The sequence below is a fragment of the Cottoperca gobio genome, chromosome 8 (assembly GCF_900634415.1).
Source record: "Cottoperca gobio chromosome 8, fCotGob3.1, whole genome shotgun sequence".
In the NCBI taxonomy this organism is placed as follows: domain Eukaryota; kingdom Metazoa; phylum Chordata; class Actinopteri; order Perciformes; family Bovichtidae; genus Cottoperca; species Cottoperca gobio.
Window position 1 is genome coordinate 11794943 of NC_041362.1, and position 16967 is coordinate 11811909.

The window sequence follows — 16967 nt, forward strand, 5'->3', positions numbered from 1 at the left end:
CTACTTTTGAAATGACCACTACTGCTCGTCAAGGACACACAAACACATCAGTGGGTGTAAATTTACTTTATTACAGATATTTAAAACCATTTTATTTTACTCGCTGCTTTTAAATGAGCTGTCGTTTCACCCCAATAACACACATACACGACTGAGCCAGATCATACAATTCTTTATTGTAAATGCTGGAAAAGAGAAGAAACACTTTAATAGTTTTAAGGTGGGAGAGGTGCGCTGAATGGCTGTTGTTAATAGCATAATCTGTTGATCTATGGTGCCTCTAACTTCATAAAAATATAACATGTGGGACAAAGCTCTATTTGAAAACCAGAAAATCATGATACACCATAAGGACTGCTTTGATAATACTAAATACAAAAATACATGGGAAATGTAAATTCCTCCATCTGTTTCATGCGGTGCACTCAAAACAGACAAGAAAAATAAAGAAACAGGTTAATAAATAAACACACAAAATAAACAAGTGCATGCCAATCATGACCTTTCTATTGTTAGATGTATCACTCCCACCTCCTGTAGGAGCTTGTTATGCGGTCTATGGGTCCAATTCTAAAAAGTACATACATAATATACTGCATATACACATCTATTAACAGATTCAAGTCCCTTTGTGGTGTTGCTGAATATGGCTGCCTCTCTCTGGTCTCCAACCATCTAACTAATAATACTGACCTGAGAAAAAAAGGACTGGATCAGCTGAAAACATCCAGTGACTAGTAGAGTCAGACTAGACCAATAGATCACAGAATGTCAGCATTTACAAATTGAATGATGTACAAGTGATCTCAAAAGTAGCATGCCCCTTTCCCCACAACATTAACAAAATAAACTAAACCACACTTCATTTTTTTAATGCATATAAAATGTACCTATGATTTTGCTCATTTGTTTCTTGCTTGTGTTGCATTGTGGGAAGAGGATGAGGTGGAGTTGAGGGCCCGGTTAGTTAGTCAGCCAGTCTTTTTGAGTCTTTCAGGTAAGAGGGAAGGGGCAGAGTCAACAGAAGGACCGTGGGGAGGAAGTAGCCGTCTCATGCTCTCTGATCACCGCTGTTTGAGAAGTGCCCTGTACATGGCAAAGCCCAGCACGGCAAACACCGTGGCACCGACGCTCGCTCTCAGCCAGAAGGTGGAGTTTTTCAGGTCTGCCTGAGCCATGTGCCTGTGAGAGGGAGCGAGAGACAGAGCAGGTGAGAGGAAAAAAACGCAGCAAGAAAAAGAGGGAGCCAACTACAACAGGATACAACTCCAGTGGTAAAACAACAGCGGGATGAGTTGCCAAATGACAAAAAAAAGTCATGTGCCCTCTCTCTCCAGTGGAAATTTCCTAAAATCAGGACCATAAATAAGGAATATCAGCACCCCGTGATATCACCTTGAAACAGGAGCACATGCTTTCTCTTGACAGTTGGTTTTGGTTTGGGGAAGAAGACAGAGGAAAGGTGTTGCACTATGAGAAGTAGCTGCTTTGTTTCGCACTGGGAGGAAGAAAACTAGAAGGAAATATAACTAACACCTATCCTACCAAAAACAAATCCAGCTGATCTGGCAAGAAACACAAGCACTGGAGAACTACAGTATGCAGAATAAAAGCAAGCAATGAATAAAGCAATGGAGACAGCAAACCCAAGTGCGACTGGTCTACAGTTGAGCGTGCTACACACTCACTAGGACCCTGGTACTCTAGTAGGATCAGGAGAGAAACCAGCCTAAAACATGTTCACACGTCACCCGCGCTTCCTTTACTGGGAAAAGAGAAACATTTAAAACTCAATCTGGCGGCCTTAAAACTTAAAAGGGGACACTTTGACATTTTAGGAGAATTGTAAATCGCTTTCTGTTGGAGAGTTGAATAATAAGATCAATATCAAATTCTAGGGATACGTTTCCTCTTATGTTTATGACTTAACATCATTACTTTTAGATCATCTGTGAAAACAGTTTGACAGGTGAATTTTGGTTTATTGTTGTAATACTTATTCTGGCCATAAGAGGCTGAAGTGCAACACTACACAATATACAGTAAGTACCTTGTGTTCTGAGTGCAGAGATACATTAACACTTACCTGAAAACCTTTTTCACAGAAAACAAATTAAGATTATCCTGACAAATAAATTATTTTTGTTCACACCTGTTCTTAAATCATTAACACGATTTACAGAAATTGGATCGGATTTTTTTTTCTTCAACTAAAAATATAACATCCCTCTCTGTGGATGCGACTTCTGCTTTTACCTGTCTGGGGGAATTAGCTGCTCAGCAGAGGCCTCCATAAAGATGGACCCCTCCACGTTGGAGACGGCTGAAACCTGCTGAAATCCTCCTCTAACAGCAGGTAGCCCCCCCCCCCCCACAGCCTCCACCCAGCCCAGCAGCCTCACACTCTCTCTCACACACTCACACACACACACACACACACAGTAGAGCTGGGTGATATTTTAATAGAATATGAACTAGGGATGCCACCAACAACTATTTTTATTAGCGATATTTACTTTCTTGATTAATTAAGTATTAATTTAGTCTATAAAATGTCAAGTTAGAGCCAAAATTGACTTCTTCAAATGTCTTGTATTGTCAGACCGGTAGACATGACAGACTATATGAAAGCAAATATGTACATTTAAGCTGAAACCAGAGAATTGTACGCATTTTGTGAATTAAATTTAATTACTTAAATGATCAATCGATTATCAAAATTGTTGCACATTTTCTTCTGTCATTTCACTATTCAATTAGTTTGAAGATTGAGACTGCCAGGTGGGATTCAATTGCCACCTATAATATAACAAAGCATAAATGTTGGTCTAGCATTTTTACATTGAAATGACTTTCTTTTTGTAGGACAGTATATCAAATCACAACAACTGTTTCTTTTGGCCAGGTAACATTACCCTAGTTTAGATTCAATATTTTGTTTAAGTATCAGTAGTTACACCAACAAAGCTGTAAGTTAGCAATAGAAGAAGAAGTGACCTGATCTCATCCATATCACCCAGCTCTACCCAGCCCGGACAGTCAGGAACATGGACATCCACCCAAACCCTTAGAAGCACAAACTATGACTGCATCCCCTCTCAAATGACACCGCACACTTCAAACAATGAAAAAAGCTACACACACACACACACATCACATACACACTGTACACACCACATGGCAGTTGAGGAATGAATCTCGTTGTCACCGGGTAAAACACATTTTAAAAGCCGTCTTTTACGTCTCGATTGAGTGAGAGTTTCTTTGGAAATAAAGTACATCTCCAATTTGTCTTCATTCAGTTTCTCAGTTTTGTCCTACTTTCTCTGCTGCTGGACCTTAAACATTTAGACATCGTATGGCACTTGTCATACGCTTGATTTTTTGATTGGTAACAAATCAAAAGAGCAAAGGAAAATAAATCGCTAAAGACTCTTCCCTCTGTTGCTTGTTATTTTGGTGACCCAAGAAGCGATTTCAATATTGCGCACTATGGAAGATGACTTAGATTACCATGTCAAATTAAAACAACATTATTTAACAGAGTCAACATGTTGACCAGTCAATGTGGTGTGTCAGCCTCTTGCACTGCCAGAGCTGGCCCATTAAGTGTCATGCTATTAATAGTGTCAACAACTCTGAGATTAAAAAAGTATTACGACAATGGGTTAGTGCTGGTTGCAACGTTACAGTATGTAGCTCTGTCTGGGTCTATGAACGGCCAACTACAAGCCCTATATTTTATGCCATTGTTGGGCTAAAAAAACAAAACTTATTTCCCATAAATCAGCAAAAGTACGACACACTTCTGCCATAAACATCCATCAAACCCTGCATTGCGCCACCCCCCTATCTTATTGAAAACACCAAGCTCTCTTTACTGTAGAGATGGACAGATGAGAAACTAATTCCCAGCTAAGGACCGAGGAATGCCTTTTGTTATCCAGAGAGTTAGAGAACAGGTGAAGCATGCAACATAGCAGCACACAGATTAGCAGAGGGTGACCACGTGCAAGAGGAAGAGGAAGAGGGGCAGCCAAAAGCATGTGTCTAAACACCTATAGATTGGAAGGAAAAACACAAAGACGGAATATACAAGACAGGAAAAACAGGATGAAATGACAGGGTGATCGGTACAGTACAATCAATTTAAACATCAAAGAAACACATTTTGATTTTAAAAATCAGCCTTCACGTTACATTTCTAAAGTCTAAACCCACAGGAGAACAAGGGAACAGCGTTGTATACTTTACTATATATACACAATTACAATTGTGCAAAATTGTTTAAAATGAAGTGTCTCATGTGGGTGTAGACTTCAGTGTTAAGAATGGAAATTAAGACAAAGGGAGACTGAAAACATCACAGATAATGAATCAAGCACTCTTTGATTATTGATTAAAGTTGGTGCCACAGAGAAATTAATAGACAGGAAGAATTTGATTGAAAAGAAATCACATATCAAACATGCAGACATTGATGAGCTTTTCAGCTTGAATTAAGCACACACTAAAGAGAATGGATGTTTTCTCTCATTCAGCAAATAATATGCTTTTTAGTCAAGATTCACAGTTTGCATATCCACCGCAGGACAGCAGGGAATAAAACTACTATTAAAGTAAAGTAACTTGTGTAACTGGACTTGATATTTTGTCACTTGCTGAACAACATGATGTGGTGCATTACAGTTACTTGTAGCAAATAAATGAAATGTCAGAACGATCCAAAAAATAATAATCCTATTCCTCTGAATATATATATATTTTGTAATTCAATTGTAAAACATTTGTTTTTATATATGTGGGTTAGTGTCAGGAGTTAAGTTTGCACTGCACAAGCAAATAACATCATGCATTTTTCACACAGATTCCAACACACTGTCACCTCCCTGGCTAGCAGCCTGTGAGTTAGCTGGCACACCATCGTCACACTTCGCTGTGTCAAACTGTACAGAGAGCTGGGGGGCTGGTCGGAGCTGGAGCAGAGACCAAAACATCTTATGTAAATGGGTTTTAAGTATACAACAACATTTTTTAATAATATCTTATCTCTCTTTTGATTTGGCTGGAACGAATCCAATATCTTACCACCAGGACTAAAACAAAGTAAGAGTTTCCTCTTAAGAGCATTTCAGAAAGCTGCCGAGAGCAACTTTTACTGAGACGCTAAGAGATGGGGGGGTGTTACAGTTGTCTACAGTGATGGTCAAGTCTGTGTCAGTGAAATTAAATATTCATCCATAGAGAGGAGCACAAGGAACAAGTCATTGTAAATTATATTAAATTATATTAAAAATATAGTATTTTAAATTAAATGTAAAAATAAGTTAAATCAAACTATAACTTTTATTCCATTAAATTATGAATTCAATTGAAATTATAGACAAATCTGACAATTCAAATTTATTCAAATTAAATTAATGTATTAAATTAAATGAATCCAATTTTCTTTATTTAAATAAAAAATAAATGTATTATGTTAAATACATTAAAAAAATATTTTTTTCCCAAAACACTGAAGTGAAAAAGCTTATTACCTGAAGCTGAAGATTACCTGAAATTAAATGTTACATTAACTAATATATTTTAAAAAATGTAACTAGATTTTATTTAAAGACATCATTGTTTGAGTGACTGAGGGGCTACTTTTAGGGATGACATATTTTGCAAATTACTCTTAGACCAAAAAGTCCTAAAGTTAGGACTGACACATCAGGTAGGAGCTACCTTTCACCTTCAGATGACACATTTATAAAAAAAAAAGGAATTATTATTTGTTTTGCTAATCCGTTTGAAAAAAACAAAACAAAAACAGGACTGGAAACAATGACCTCTTGGACCGATGGTTGATCTTTAGGTTTGAGAGAGTAACTGAACTATAACACCAGAGATATCTCTACGTCAACAAGCATCACTGAGGTACAGCTGAGTACGGGGGAAGCTAGGTGGCAACACAGCGGGACGCAAAAGGCGAAATTTCCCAGTGCAATGAACATCAAATAATTGGAAGACTAAAAGGAAGACTATACTATTTATCTAAACAACTTTGCTTTGGCACAGAGTATCACTACAATCACATTTAATATTCCCTATTCCCTGAAGTGGATATGCATTGTAAACCTGACCACAGGAAAGCACTGAAGGAGAGTAGAGTAGCTGTCACCATCGCCAGTGTTAGAGAGCTTGGGTGAAAGAGGAGCCTCTTTGTGACCCACCCTGAAGGTCAGACCCGAAGGGTGGGAGATACAGGGAGGAGGAATGAGTCTATGTTAAAACACCAGAGCTTATACTACACGTATGAACCTGTTGAAAACGACCCTGCAGAGTTGGGCCTTAATACTGCGCAGCAGCTCCAACTTGAGGAGGTTCTGACACAGGCAATAGGTGCACCTGTTGCAGGCGCACATGCAGCGGAGACGGGCGTGGCTGCGGAAAGACACACAAAAATTTGTGTATTCACCACCACAGAAAGACAACACGCACTAAACAACACACACAGAGGAGGAGGAGGCCAAAGCCAAGTAGACAAAAGCCTCAACCTTGTTTAACCGCTAGACTTAATCAAAGAACCTGAGTTGAGAGAATACTTACTTCTGAGCTGAAACCTGCACTGCAGCCATTTAACTTCACCTCCTCAACTCATAGACAGTAAACAAAAGTATTGACAAGGAAACATCTATAATGAATTTTCAAAGTCTTAAAAGAAGAATAAACTCAGACACAAGGAGAGGAAACCCACAAAGAAAGGAAGGTAACAGTCACAACAGACAAAACATGTGGAGGATAAATACAGAAACTGGCCCCATATTGTAATGGAATTTGAACAATTACAACATAAAAGGTTGGTTTGATGTATAATATGAATCTATGTAGTCGTGGTAATTAATAGTGCTTAAATGGTCAATTATTTTCTATAAGAAGTAAACTCAGTTTACACTTTGACAAACCACTGATGTCATGCATGTCATGCAACTTCACTGTTTGATCCTGAATTCCCCCTCTATCAGTATATAGCCTTACTACTCAAACTCCTACCCTAGGGTGCGGCAATTCTAATGCTTACATTCATGTGTAAACAATAGGATTTCTGGCCAGCTAAAATGAGATTAAGTGGGTACGTCTCATTGAGTGCCAAATAATCTGCTCAGATATCTAATCTGATTAGAAAGCTTTGGAGAGTTAAGGCACTCAAATTCTATAAGGTCAAAGGACTGACCTCGAAGAGTTTCAGACACGGACACACAAATACAACCAATTTACAAGGAAGCATAAGAAACGCAGAATATGCATTTCATTTGTAGAGGGTGCTCGGTGGCGAAGGAAACCAAAGTCCTCATGTATTGACTGAAGTGGCTCGGGGAGTCCAGAATTCAAGCATTGATCAAGACCTGCATTTAAGTTTACAGAGCATATACATGTCGGCTTTCCTTAATTTTCATTAAAATCCCGGGCACTGTCTGATACAAACATCCAGGAGAGAGGTAAAAGTCGATCGGCGCACATGAGAAAAGATGGCCACGGTGGATTAGGCTGTAGGACTCAGCGGTTTAAAGGGTTAACTAGATGAGACCACAAAGAGGTTTAATACTCACGGATACATAGCCATGGTGGTGAGTCTAGTGTAGATGTCTTTGCTGGGTACATCGGTCGTGCTGCATGTGTACGGCTGGGGTGGGTGGATCTTGTGTTTACGGCAGAACTCGTGTGGTGAGAGGCTGTAGTGCTGCCGTACTTCATGCAGGTCCGACTTGGCGGCAAGCACCACGCATGGCGTCTTGCTATCTATGAAGTATTGCTGCCAAACACAACCATTGAATGTCACTAGTTGGACAGTATGTAGCAGGCCTTATAAACCTCATGGATCTGATGAGCATTTTATACATCTTCTGAAACATACCTTGTATACTTTGGCGCAGTATTCAAAAGAGCGTGGATCGTTGATGTCATACACCAGGCAGACCACATCACAGGCGAGGTCCGCCTCTGACAGGAAGTCAAAATCTGGCATCACCTCATGGAGCTTGTAGTGTGTAGACGAGACAGAGAGTGTGCAGATAGAGGGATTAACATTTTGCAGAGTACTGATACACAGTCAAGTGTAATATACCCAGATTACGTCACAGTAATCCAAAAATCAGATGAGTAAATAGTTCTTACCAGCAGGTACTTCTCCTGACCATAAACATAAGTTGTGCTGATGGCATAGAAGGACTTGTGGTCTTCTCTAATCCGCCTCTGTTTCTGTGATGGATAACAAACAAGGTCAATAGCAGACACCCATCAAGACTATTTACATATCTTTAATATATAGTTTAATCTTTTACTTTGCATTGTTGCATCAAGTTTAAATGTATTGCATCTTGGGCTGCCCAGATACAAGCAAAACAGAAGTTTTAAAGCCAAAAGGTGCTTTTTCCCCCCACACGTCCATCAATAAATGCATGAGGGTTCTACATAAGATCATCTCATCATTTTACAGCTAAACACAAACATTTTTGGCAAGTTTGAATTATTTTGTACTTTGTAAAATGTTGCCTCCCATGGATTTGAACCCTCTAAAACTGAGCGTGTGTGTCCAGCAAGACAAACTGCCAGTTTAAAAATAGAGTTTAAAATCATTTGCTGCCATGCTTTCCACTAACCTGCAGGTTCCTGCCCAGGAAAGCTTGGAGGAAGCCACTCTTGCCGCTGCCTCGGGCCCCCAAGACGTTGCAACGGAAGACGCTGCGCTGGGTCTGTTTCTTCTGCAGATCGATGCGCTTGTTACGTGTCACTGAAAGAACAGGGAATGCATATAAGTGAGAACATAAATGATCAATGGCAACATTTCATGCATTTTTTGTATTAAACTTCAAATTCAATAAAAAAAAAGAAGAAAGGAAGAAAAGTAAACTGTTCAGTACACATATTGCTTTGACTATTTACTTTTAGTTTTTGTCAATCAACATAGGGGCTGCTAGACAAAAATAGAGTTGAATTTAATTACGACCTCTTACCTGTAATGGCAGCAGCTTGGGATTCCTGTTCATAGATGATAGAGTAGCCAAGATAACCTAAGTACTCCAAACTACGCTGAACATCTAGATACGTTGTTAACCTACCACAGAAAACACACAAGTCATGATGAGTCAATGGCATGAGAGATTTATACGAGCATGATTTTGTAAAATGATCTTTGTACTGATATTGTATGTCCTACAGTTTTGTGTGTGTTGCGTGTTGTGTGTTGCGTGTTGTGTGTGTGTGTGTGCGTGTGTATTAATAGATATGTTCCCCACTCACGTCCACTGGGAGAGGTATCCCTGGTATGTGATCCATCCCTGTTCGTTAGTGCAAACCGTGTGGTTGACATCCGGACCCCAGGGCATGTAGGGAAACACTTTGAACAAGTCCTTCACCTCTTCTGGCGACAGCGCACAATCTCTGTCCTGGGTCATACAAAGTGCACATACTTGACTAGCAAACATTTTTTGGGGAATAAAAAAAGAAACCCAGCTAACAGCTAAAAATGCATATAACGATTTATAAAGAAGAAGAAAATGTTTTTTAATGTAGTTAAATTAATTTCTAACCACTCACTTTGTCATGTTTGTCAAAGACACTCTGGAGAAAGAGGTAAGCGTTGTGATTAAGCTCTGTGGTGCAGTCTGGGGTGATCTTTATCCTGCGATACAGGGACAGACAGAAACAATCATTTAACAGAGAGCTCTCGAAACATGACTGAGGATCTCTCAGATTCTGCTTTCAAAAGTGACAAAGGTAGAAACAATCAGTCTGAAACACTTCCAATACTAGGCGGTCAACTAGAACAATTTAGTAGAGAAGAGGAAATAACAAGCGGACTGTCGATTGTGATCAATGAGGTCATTTCAAAAGAGGAACGAGACATCAATAAGACTATGAATGATTAACAAAAACACACCATTATGTATATTCTAAATACACTTTTGACCCCCGTGTCATCCACAAATATATGAGCTATTAGTAGTTGCAATAACCTGTAGATTGCACTTTTAAAATTAGGCATGCAAGATACAACATTGTCTTGTTCCAAGTGCAAGGATTTTATTTAGAAAACTAAATATCTTTACGTTTTGGACAGTTATTTAATACTATATACTATACTACTATATAATGCAATATACTATTTTCTGACATTTTATAGATGAAGCAATTAATCAAGAAAATAACTTGTAAATTATTTGATATAGTAAATAATCATCAGTCCTAAACATTTTATCAAGAAAACCAACAACATGGTTAGCAGTGACCTTGCCATATGAGTTAAGCTGTGCTTTTCTCAGTATAAAACAAAAAACATAACATTGCATTATAGCAGTTTGGCCATTTGTATATACCCAATGATACAGAAACTAAATGTCCAATGCTTTTAAACCCAATTAGCACATGCAAACTTATAATAAACACTCTTATCAATAATGCAGAAGGATCATCTAACAGGACACCCTGATGATTCAACAATGCAAAAGTTCTGTTCAGACATCTATCTCTTTCCTGTCACCTTTAAAATCAGATGGTAGATCACCCGGTAGCACAGGCGACCCATATATAAAGGCTGAGTCCTTGCCACAGCGGCCACTGGTTCGAGTCCGACCTGCGGCCATTTGCTGTATGTCATTCCCCTTCTCTCTCTCCCCCTTTCACAATCTGCACTTCCCACTATCATAAAGGCATGGAAAGCCAAAAAAATCATAAAAAAATCATAAATGCAACAAATAACCTTTGATAAGTGTGCACTTACATGGGGAACAGGTATTCCTGTGTGAGCTCCAGGTCATCGTCGTAACCAAACCTCCTCAGCACAGTCCAGGTGGTCTCGTGTCGGCCTCGCTGTATGAAGAGGGTGTGCAGGAACAGGAAGCCTGCAATAAAGAGCCAATGGCAGGAGAATGGATGTAGTCAGCAATTGTCATAAAAGAACGGAGTAAAAAGACAAGCAGAAAAGAGGGATTGTTGAGGGGACATGAAGAAGGATAAGTTATAAAGTAGAGGAAGCAGGAAAGAAGAGAAATATGATATGAAGAGTGTCTGACCTTTGAGTGAAAGTCCGTTGTCCTTGACTCCATCCGTCATGTTCCTCCTGACCACATTCTTTACATCCTCTAAGGCCTGAGGCGCCAGCGGTGTATTGAAACATGTTCTCTATACACACAAGTGATACATTTGTAGTTTTCATGTTTGGTTCAAGTTTAAAGCTGCCACCAGTCAGTCAGTTTTACTAGTGATGAAAAGTTCCACAATTGTGAAATCTTATGTCGCCATACAAATGATGTTGACAATGACACTGTTGAAGTGGAAAACATTACCTGGAAGAAGTTGAGCTCGTTGTCATTAAGGATGCCGTCGTTGTCCAGGTCAGACACTTTGAAGATTCTAGTTAAAGACTTGATGCAAGAAGGCTTCAACTGTAACAGAAGAAATGTAATCATTTAGCTCAGGGGTCTTCAAAGGGGGGGGGGGTCTGTGACCCCTAGAGGGTCCTCACAGTTACTGCAGGGGGTCCACCAAATTATTATGCGATATGGTTTCTAAAGATTCTTTTAATTAAAATTACACACAACAGTAACATTAATCCAACATATTATTAGCAAAGATAAATCGCCCCATTTGTTAAAAAAACATTTAATTTCCACGACATTTATGATGTTCTAACTTTACTTTGTCTTCTGAATCGACTTTATAGATCTCACCTCCTTCTCCTCTGGGCAGTACAGGGGTCCTGTCGGGTGGAGAACAGCCTTCTGGGCATAGTAGAAAAGCTCAGAGATGTTCTTCAAGTTTTTGGCGGAGCACTGGGGGAGAAAGAGGACATGATTACCCTGAACAAGAGCAACTGGAAAAGTATCTAGATATGGCAAACTTATCTACACAGACTTGAATAATTCACTTAGGCTTTTTATTATTTTAATTTCTATTACCTTTACTTCAACAACTTTCCAAAAAAGTAAATGAAGTTAGTAGAAAACACAATTTAACAGAGTCAATAGAGGATATCTTATCCTATCCTTATTTCTTATATATATATCCATATATAAGAAAAACAAATTATGAAACCATTCATGCTCTATCGCAGTCAACTCAGACATTAAAGTGCATCTTGCATGTTACTGCGTTACTGCGTTACTGCGTTGTGCCTTCTCTCACGTCCTCCTCATCTCCCTTTTTTAACCTTGTTGAGGAGGGCATGACCGAGCACCCTCATGTGATGGAGGGACATTTGAATGACACCGTAATGCAGACAGAGGCCAGCTTCCTGTCAACAGACTCACAGCAGGCCATGTCCTTGGAGCGCGGGGTTGAGCGACATGAATCTATTAACGACTCAGTCAGAGAGTAAGTGGAGTCAGGCGCTGGAGTGCTGCCTTAGAGCAGTTGGGGGCCGATCCGCCTCGCATAGCCAGCCGCTCTCTGACAGTCACTGCTAGTATTGGATTTCATTTTTCATTTGCCAATTCATTGCTATCAAGTGCTTCATCAAAGCACTTTCTTTGATATTTAACTGAGTGAGACCTCAACACAGCCCTGCCTCAATGGATCCGAAAGGTTTGTTTTAAATGCATGAGTGTACTGATGCCTCACCTCTACACAGGTCTCGATATCCTGGTATTGATTCATGATTGGGAGGATGGTCTCCATGCTGCTGTGTTCCACCAGGTCCGACTTGTTCCCCACAAGGATCAGTGGTACCCTGCAGTGAAGTCATTCATTACTACGTTATAGAGCTACCGCGATCAGTCGCTTAATCAATTAGTTGATCGACAGAAAAATAATAGGCAGCTATATTGATAATAGATTTATTGTTTGTGCAAAAATGCCAAGCATTCTCTGGTTGTTTGAAGATTTCTTTCCGTTTTATATTATTGTAAACTAAAAAAATTGGGCTTTTTGGCTGGACAAATGTAAGATCACCATTTTATAGACCAAACAATTAAATCAATTGAGAAAATGATGATGCATCGATAATGAAAATACTCATTAGTTGCAACCGTACTATATTATGTTCTCATACCGCAGATTAGCTTTAATCACCTTGCTGTCATCTGTAAACACAATTTCACCTAAATATAGCATATCAAACTAATTCATTCATGTAGCTTACAATAAATAGCAAAGGCAAAAACAGAACAAATTATTCTATATTTAACACAGTGTGGCATGCAGTTTAGTAAGTATTAGCGTAACAATGTTAAACCCTCTTTTCAGTTGTTCAATAATCTTAAATCATCCCTAGTATCCCTAGTTCCCACCACTCTGATTTCAAGCTAGCAGACGCAGAACAACCTCGCTGACGTGACCCACAGGGAAGACAAGCACAAATCTATTAAAGTGACAGGAACACACACCTGCTATCCTTGTCCGTTCTGTCATTTATGAGGGGAATCCAGTGGCTTGTCACCTTGGGGAGTAACGCACAATATCAAACACTGTAGCCGCGTAAACATTCATTACAAACACCAATTCATTTTCTCAGATTAAGATGTGAAGCACATGCAGCGTCCCGTTTCAAATTCCAGACATACTGCAGTTATGCATTTGATTGACTACGTGGAGGACAGAGGGAAGCAGTGCTCACCTTTTCAATGGACTTCTTGTTGTTGACCGAGTAAACTATGCAGATAACATTTGCCTGAAAAGACAAATAGGAATATTAAAACATGGGGTACAGGCATTACAAGACCAGATGAGAGTGAAAATTAAGTCAAACCAACCTTTGATATTTCTTGGTACAGCTGCTCGTCTGACTGTTCTGCCTCTATAAAAAGGTGTCAAAAAGCCACATCGGTACAGCAATTTACATGTTACCAAACCAATCTATTCCTATTAATATGCAGAAGGGATCATTAAAATATATCAATTTTGCAGACCGTGGTTGTGTGTGTGTGTGTGTGTGTGTGTGTGTGTGTGTATGGAGGATTTACCTGAATAATCCACAATGTGTGTGGGCACCCTCTCTGGGGTGACATCAGCTGGGATGGTGATCTCCTCAGCTCGGAGAGGAACCTGAAAGACAGAGGAAGATGATCAAAACTTCTGACAACAAGCAAGCCTCAATAAATATTATGGATATCTTGTATTTTCCCCTCTTGAGTCTGACATCACCAAATAACAGCCAAACAGTATTAACCAGCTTAAGTATATATGATCAGGATGCAAGTGAAAACTTAACAGCAGGATGATTTCTACCGTATCCATCATCTGATTGCCTGTTGATACATACCTCATCAGGAAACTCCTCACTGACCAGAGACATGATCAGCGATGTCTTCCCCACCTTGGCTGTACGGACAAAGTAAAATATTTGTTATTACATTATGTTATTACACACGTCTTTTACTGACAATGGGTCATTACCTCTCTACCATTTTTATTCAGCAGTCTGGGTAATGTGTTAAGTGACACGGCACAGAGCAGCTGAAGAGGGATAAGAGCTGCAGGAGAGTGCAACGGTTATCAAAGGAGTACTCACTAAAGTCCAACACAGAGCACAAATACAATACAAGGTGGAGAAATATGGTCTGAGATTAGGTCATTTGTTAGATAGATTGGCATAAGAGTTGCACTGTTTTTCAAAAATTACTCACAATATATACATTTAATGATAAAATAAATTTGTAGACTCCTCTGTCTCTGGGAACTGTAATGGTATTTTCAATATTTTATAACATAATAAAGACAATTAATCAAAGAAATGGTTGACAGATTAATCAATATTAAATATAATCCTGAATTGCAGGCTAAGTGGCCCCTTAATGTCTTGGCAGGCTATCTGCTATCTGCTATCTGTAACCCCACAAAACTGAACTTCACAACACTGGAGTAGGAACGTAGTGTTTTGGCTGAACCTCTCTCAGGAACAGTCAGAGTACCAACTCGCCTAATGTGTAGGCCACCCTGCATAGCCTTAACTGAAACATAAATGGTACTGACAAAACACATGAACACTGACTTAACACAGTTAAGTAAGGGTGGGATCTATTGACTTTTTGGCCTAATTTTTTCCTCACTCGGGGGTCCTGGGAGAAGTTGAGATCTTGTAAATATAAATTATTATAGTGTATGACTGCGCCACGTTAACAATTTATTGATTTACAGGAAACTTCTCAACTATTTTGATAATTGAATAATCGTTTAGGTCATTATGAATCAAAAATGCCAAATATTCCCTGCTTTCAGCTTCTAAATTGTGAAGATTTGCTGCTTTTGTTTGTATCAAACTTATTATTTGGGATTTTGGACTGTTGGTTATACAAAGCAAGCGATTTGGAGACATCACCATTTAGGCTTTAAGAAAAAATGGTTAGAAACTGTGATGTTTCATTATTTGTCTGACATTTTATGTATTAATTAATAAAGCTCTAGTTCCAGTAATGCTTTCATTTCATACTATAGAATACAATTTACTTTGTTATCATGTTATTTCGCATTCTGTAGATTTTAGTTACAGGTTAAATAGAGGGTTGTCAGTTCATATTGAGTACTCTGTTAGTAGTATCTAATAAAGTTCAATACAACAATAGGCCTGCAATAAATACCATCTTCACAATGCTCATCATATTTGGTTTCTTCGTGAAGCATTTACACCTGGGAATAGTTATGTTGCACTATTCAAACTACAGCTCGTGGCAGCCTCGTTCTCACATTATGTCTGCTTATGAGAAGTAGTGTATTGAGTATCAAGACATGGCAGTACATGGAAACACTCGTGATTAAGTATCATGCACCATGAGATACACCAGACAGAAACCAAAATACAGAATATTTATTCTTATATTTCATTGTACAGTCACTGTGTGCATGGTTCTTCTGCACAGCTCGCCCCTCACTGCACACATAATCTCAGTGCTTAGTATAGTGTTAGATTCACTGTGTCTGCTAGCTGTAGCCTCTAGCTCCCTCACTAGCATGTTAGCTAATAAAGCATTCAGCCGCTTTTGGATTAAAGACAGCTACTACTTACGTTCCCCTACAAGTAGTATCCTCACGTCCTTTCTCATGTTTTATCTTGCTTCCCTCAACAGAAAGGACAGTCTTTATTGTCTCATGTAGTCCTTTGGATGTCGTCCTCCTCCAGCAGTTTACCCAACGCCAGGCCTGCGCAGTGAAGTCCTGTCAAACTCTCGGCGCCTTTGTAGGACAAAACGGACAGACAGTTTACGCTTCTCCTACGTGTTTTCTACGCGCTTCTTATCAACTTGCGACTAATCAGCTCGGGAGTAAACACAATTTAAAGAGTAGTGTGTGACACATGTCTCCGTAATTTCATGTTAATCACACTCTTTTCGGCGCTTGTATAGCATTTCGCAGTGGATGTTTCATGGGTATGTCCGACCTCCAACACCCGGCAACTACAGCAAGGCGTACAGGACAAACTTCATCTGGATTTTAAAAACGCGTTATGCTGCTCTCTTGCGCCAAAGAGAGGAGCTGCATTTGTTTCATGACTTCATGTAAAAAATAAAAAATAAAGATTTAGTATCAATAAGATGTTCTTATCTGGGACATTGATGGAAGGAAACACTCCATCTAATTAGTATAATCTAAATACTAATTGTTTTGTAAAATGTGGCAGGTTATGTGTAATGCTTACATTTTATGGATAACACTTCTGGGGGGAGGGGGGCAACAGGGCCCCTGTAACACTGAGCCTGGACCCCCTCCGAACGAAGATTGTACAATATACAAAAAGTACTGACTTTATTTTGATGGGCACACCATGCGGTCAATCACATGCGAGGACAGACTAGGAACATACCATTATGTGAAAGAAGGAAGGGGGGCAGACGCTCCAAAGAGAGCGAGTGTAGTGGTACAGGCCAGATACACACAGAGCGACAGGGAGACGGGGGATTTAAATGCAACAGGTCGGGAGAAAGTGAAGAAATGAGCGAAAACCGAAGAAGAAGCACTGCACTAAAGACTTTTACTAATAATAATAATAATAATAA

At 39.3% G+C, this 16967-nt stretch overlaps 1 protein-coding gene across 3 annotated transcripts; it reads right to left on the reverse strand.

Annotated features, from left to right (window-relative positions):
* Positions 1-51: 51 nt before the first annotated feature.
* Positions 52-16750, reverse strand: rhot1a (ras homolog family member T1a). Of its 3 annotated transcripts, XM_029437430.1 has the most exons (21): positions 15980-16750; positions 14240-14298; positions 13941-14022; positions 13731-13774; positions 13595-13648; positions 13365-13417; positions 12601-12709; positions 11712-11813; positions 11328-11426; positions 11055-11163; positions 10763-10883; positions 9580-9664; positions 9283-9428; positions 8997-9097; positions 8643-8773; positions 8158-8241; positions 7898-8020; positions 7593-7795; positions 6304-6426; positions 4878-4976; positions 3977-4058 (listed from the first exon to the last, which is right to left on the reverse strand). In XM_029437430.1, the coding sequence occupies exons 1-21, from the start codon at positions 16014-16016 to the stop codon at positions 3992-3994; spliced, it is 2031 nt and encodes a 676-aa protein (XP_029293290.1). In that variant the 5' UTR covers positions 16017-16750; the 3' UTR covers positions 3977-3991. The 3 variants fall into 3 exon arrangements, with proteins under 3 accessions (XP_029293288.1, XP_029293289.1, XP_029293290.1); XM_029437428.1 differs by lacking the exons at positions 3977-4058; positions 4878-4976 and adding an exon at positions 52-1182; XM_029437429.1 differs by lacking the exons at positions 3977-4058; positions 4878-4976; positions 6304-6426 and adding an exon at positions 52-1182.
* Between the last annotated feature and the right edge of the window lie 217 nt (positions 16751-16967).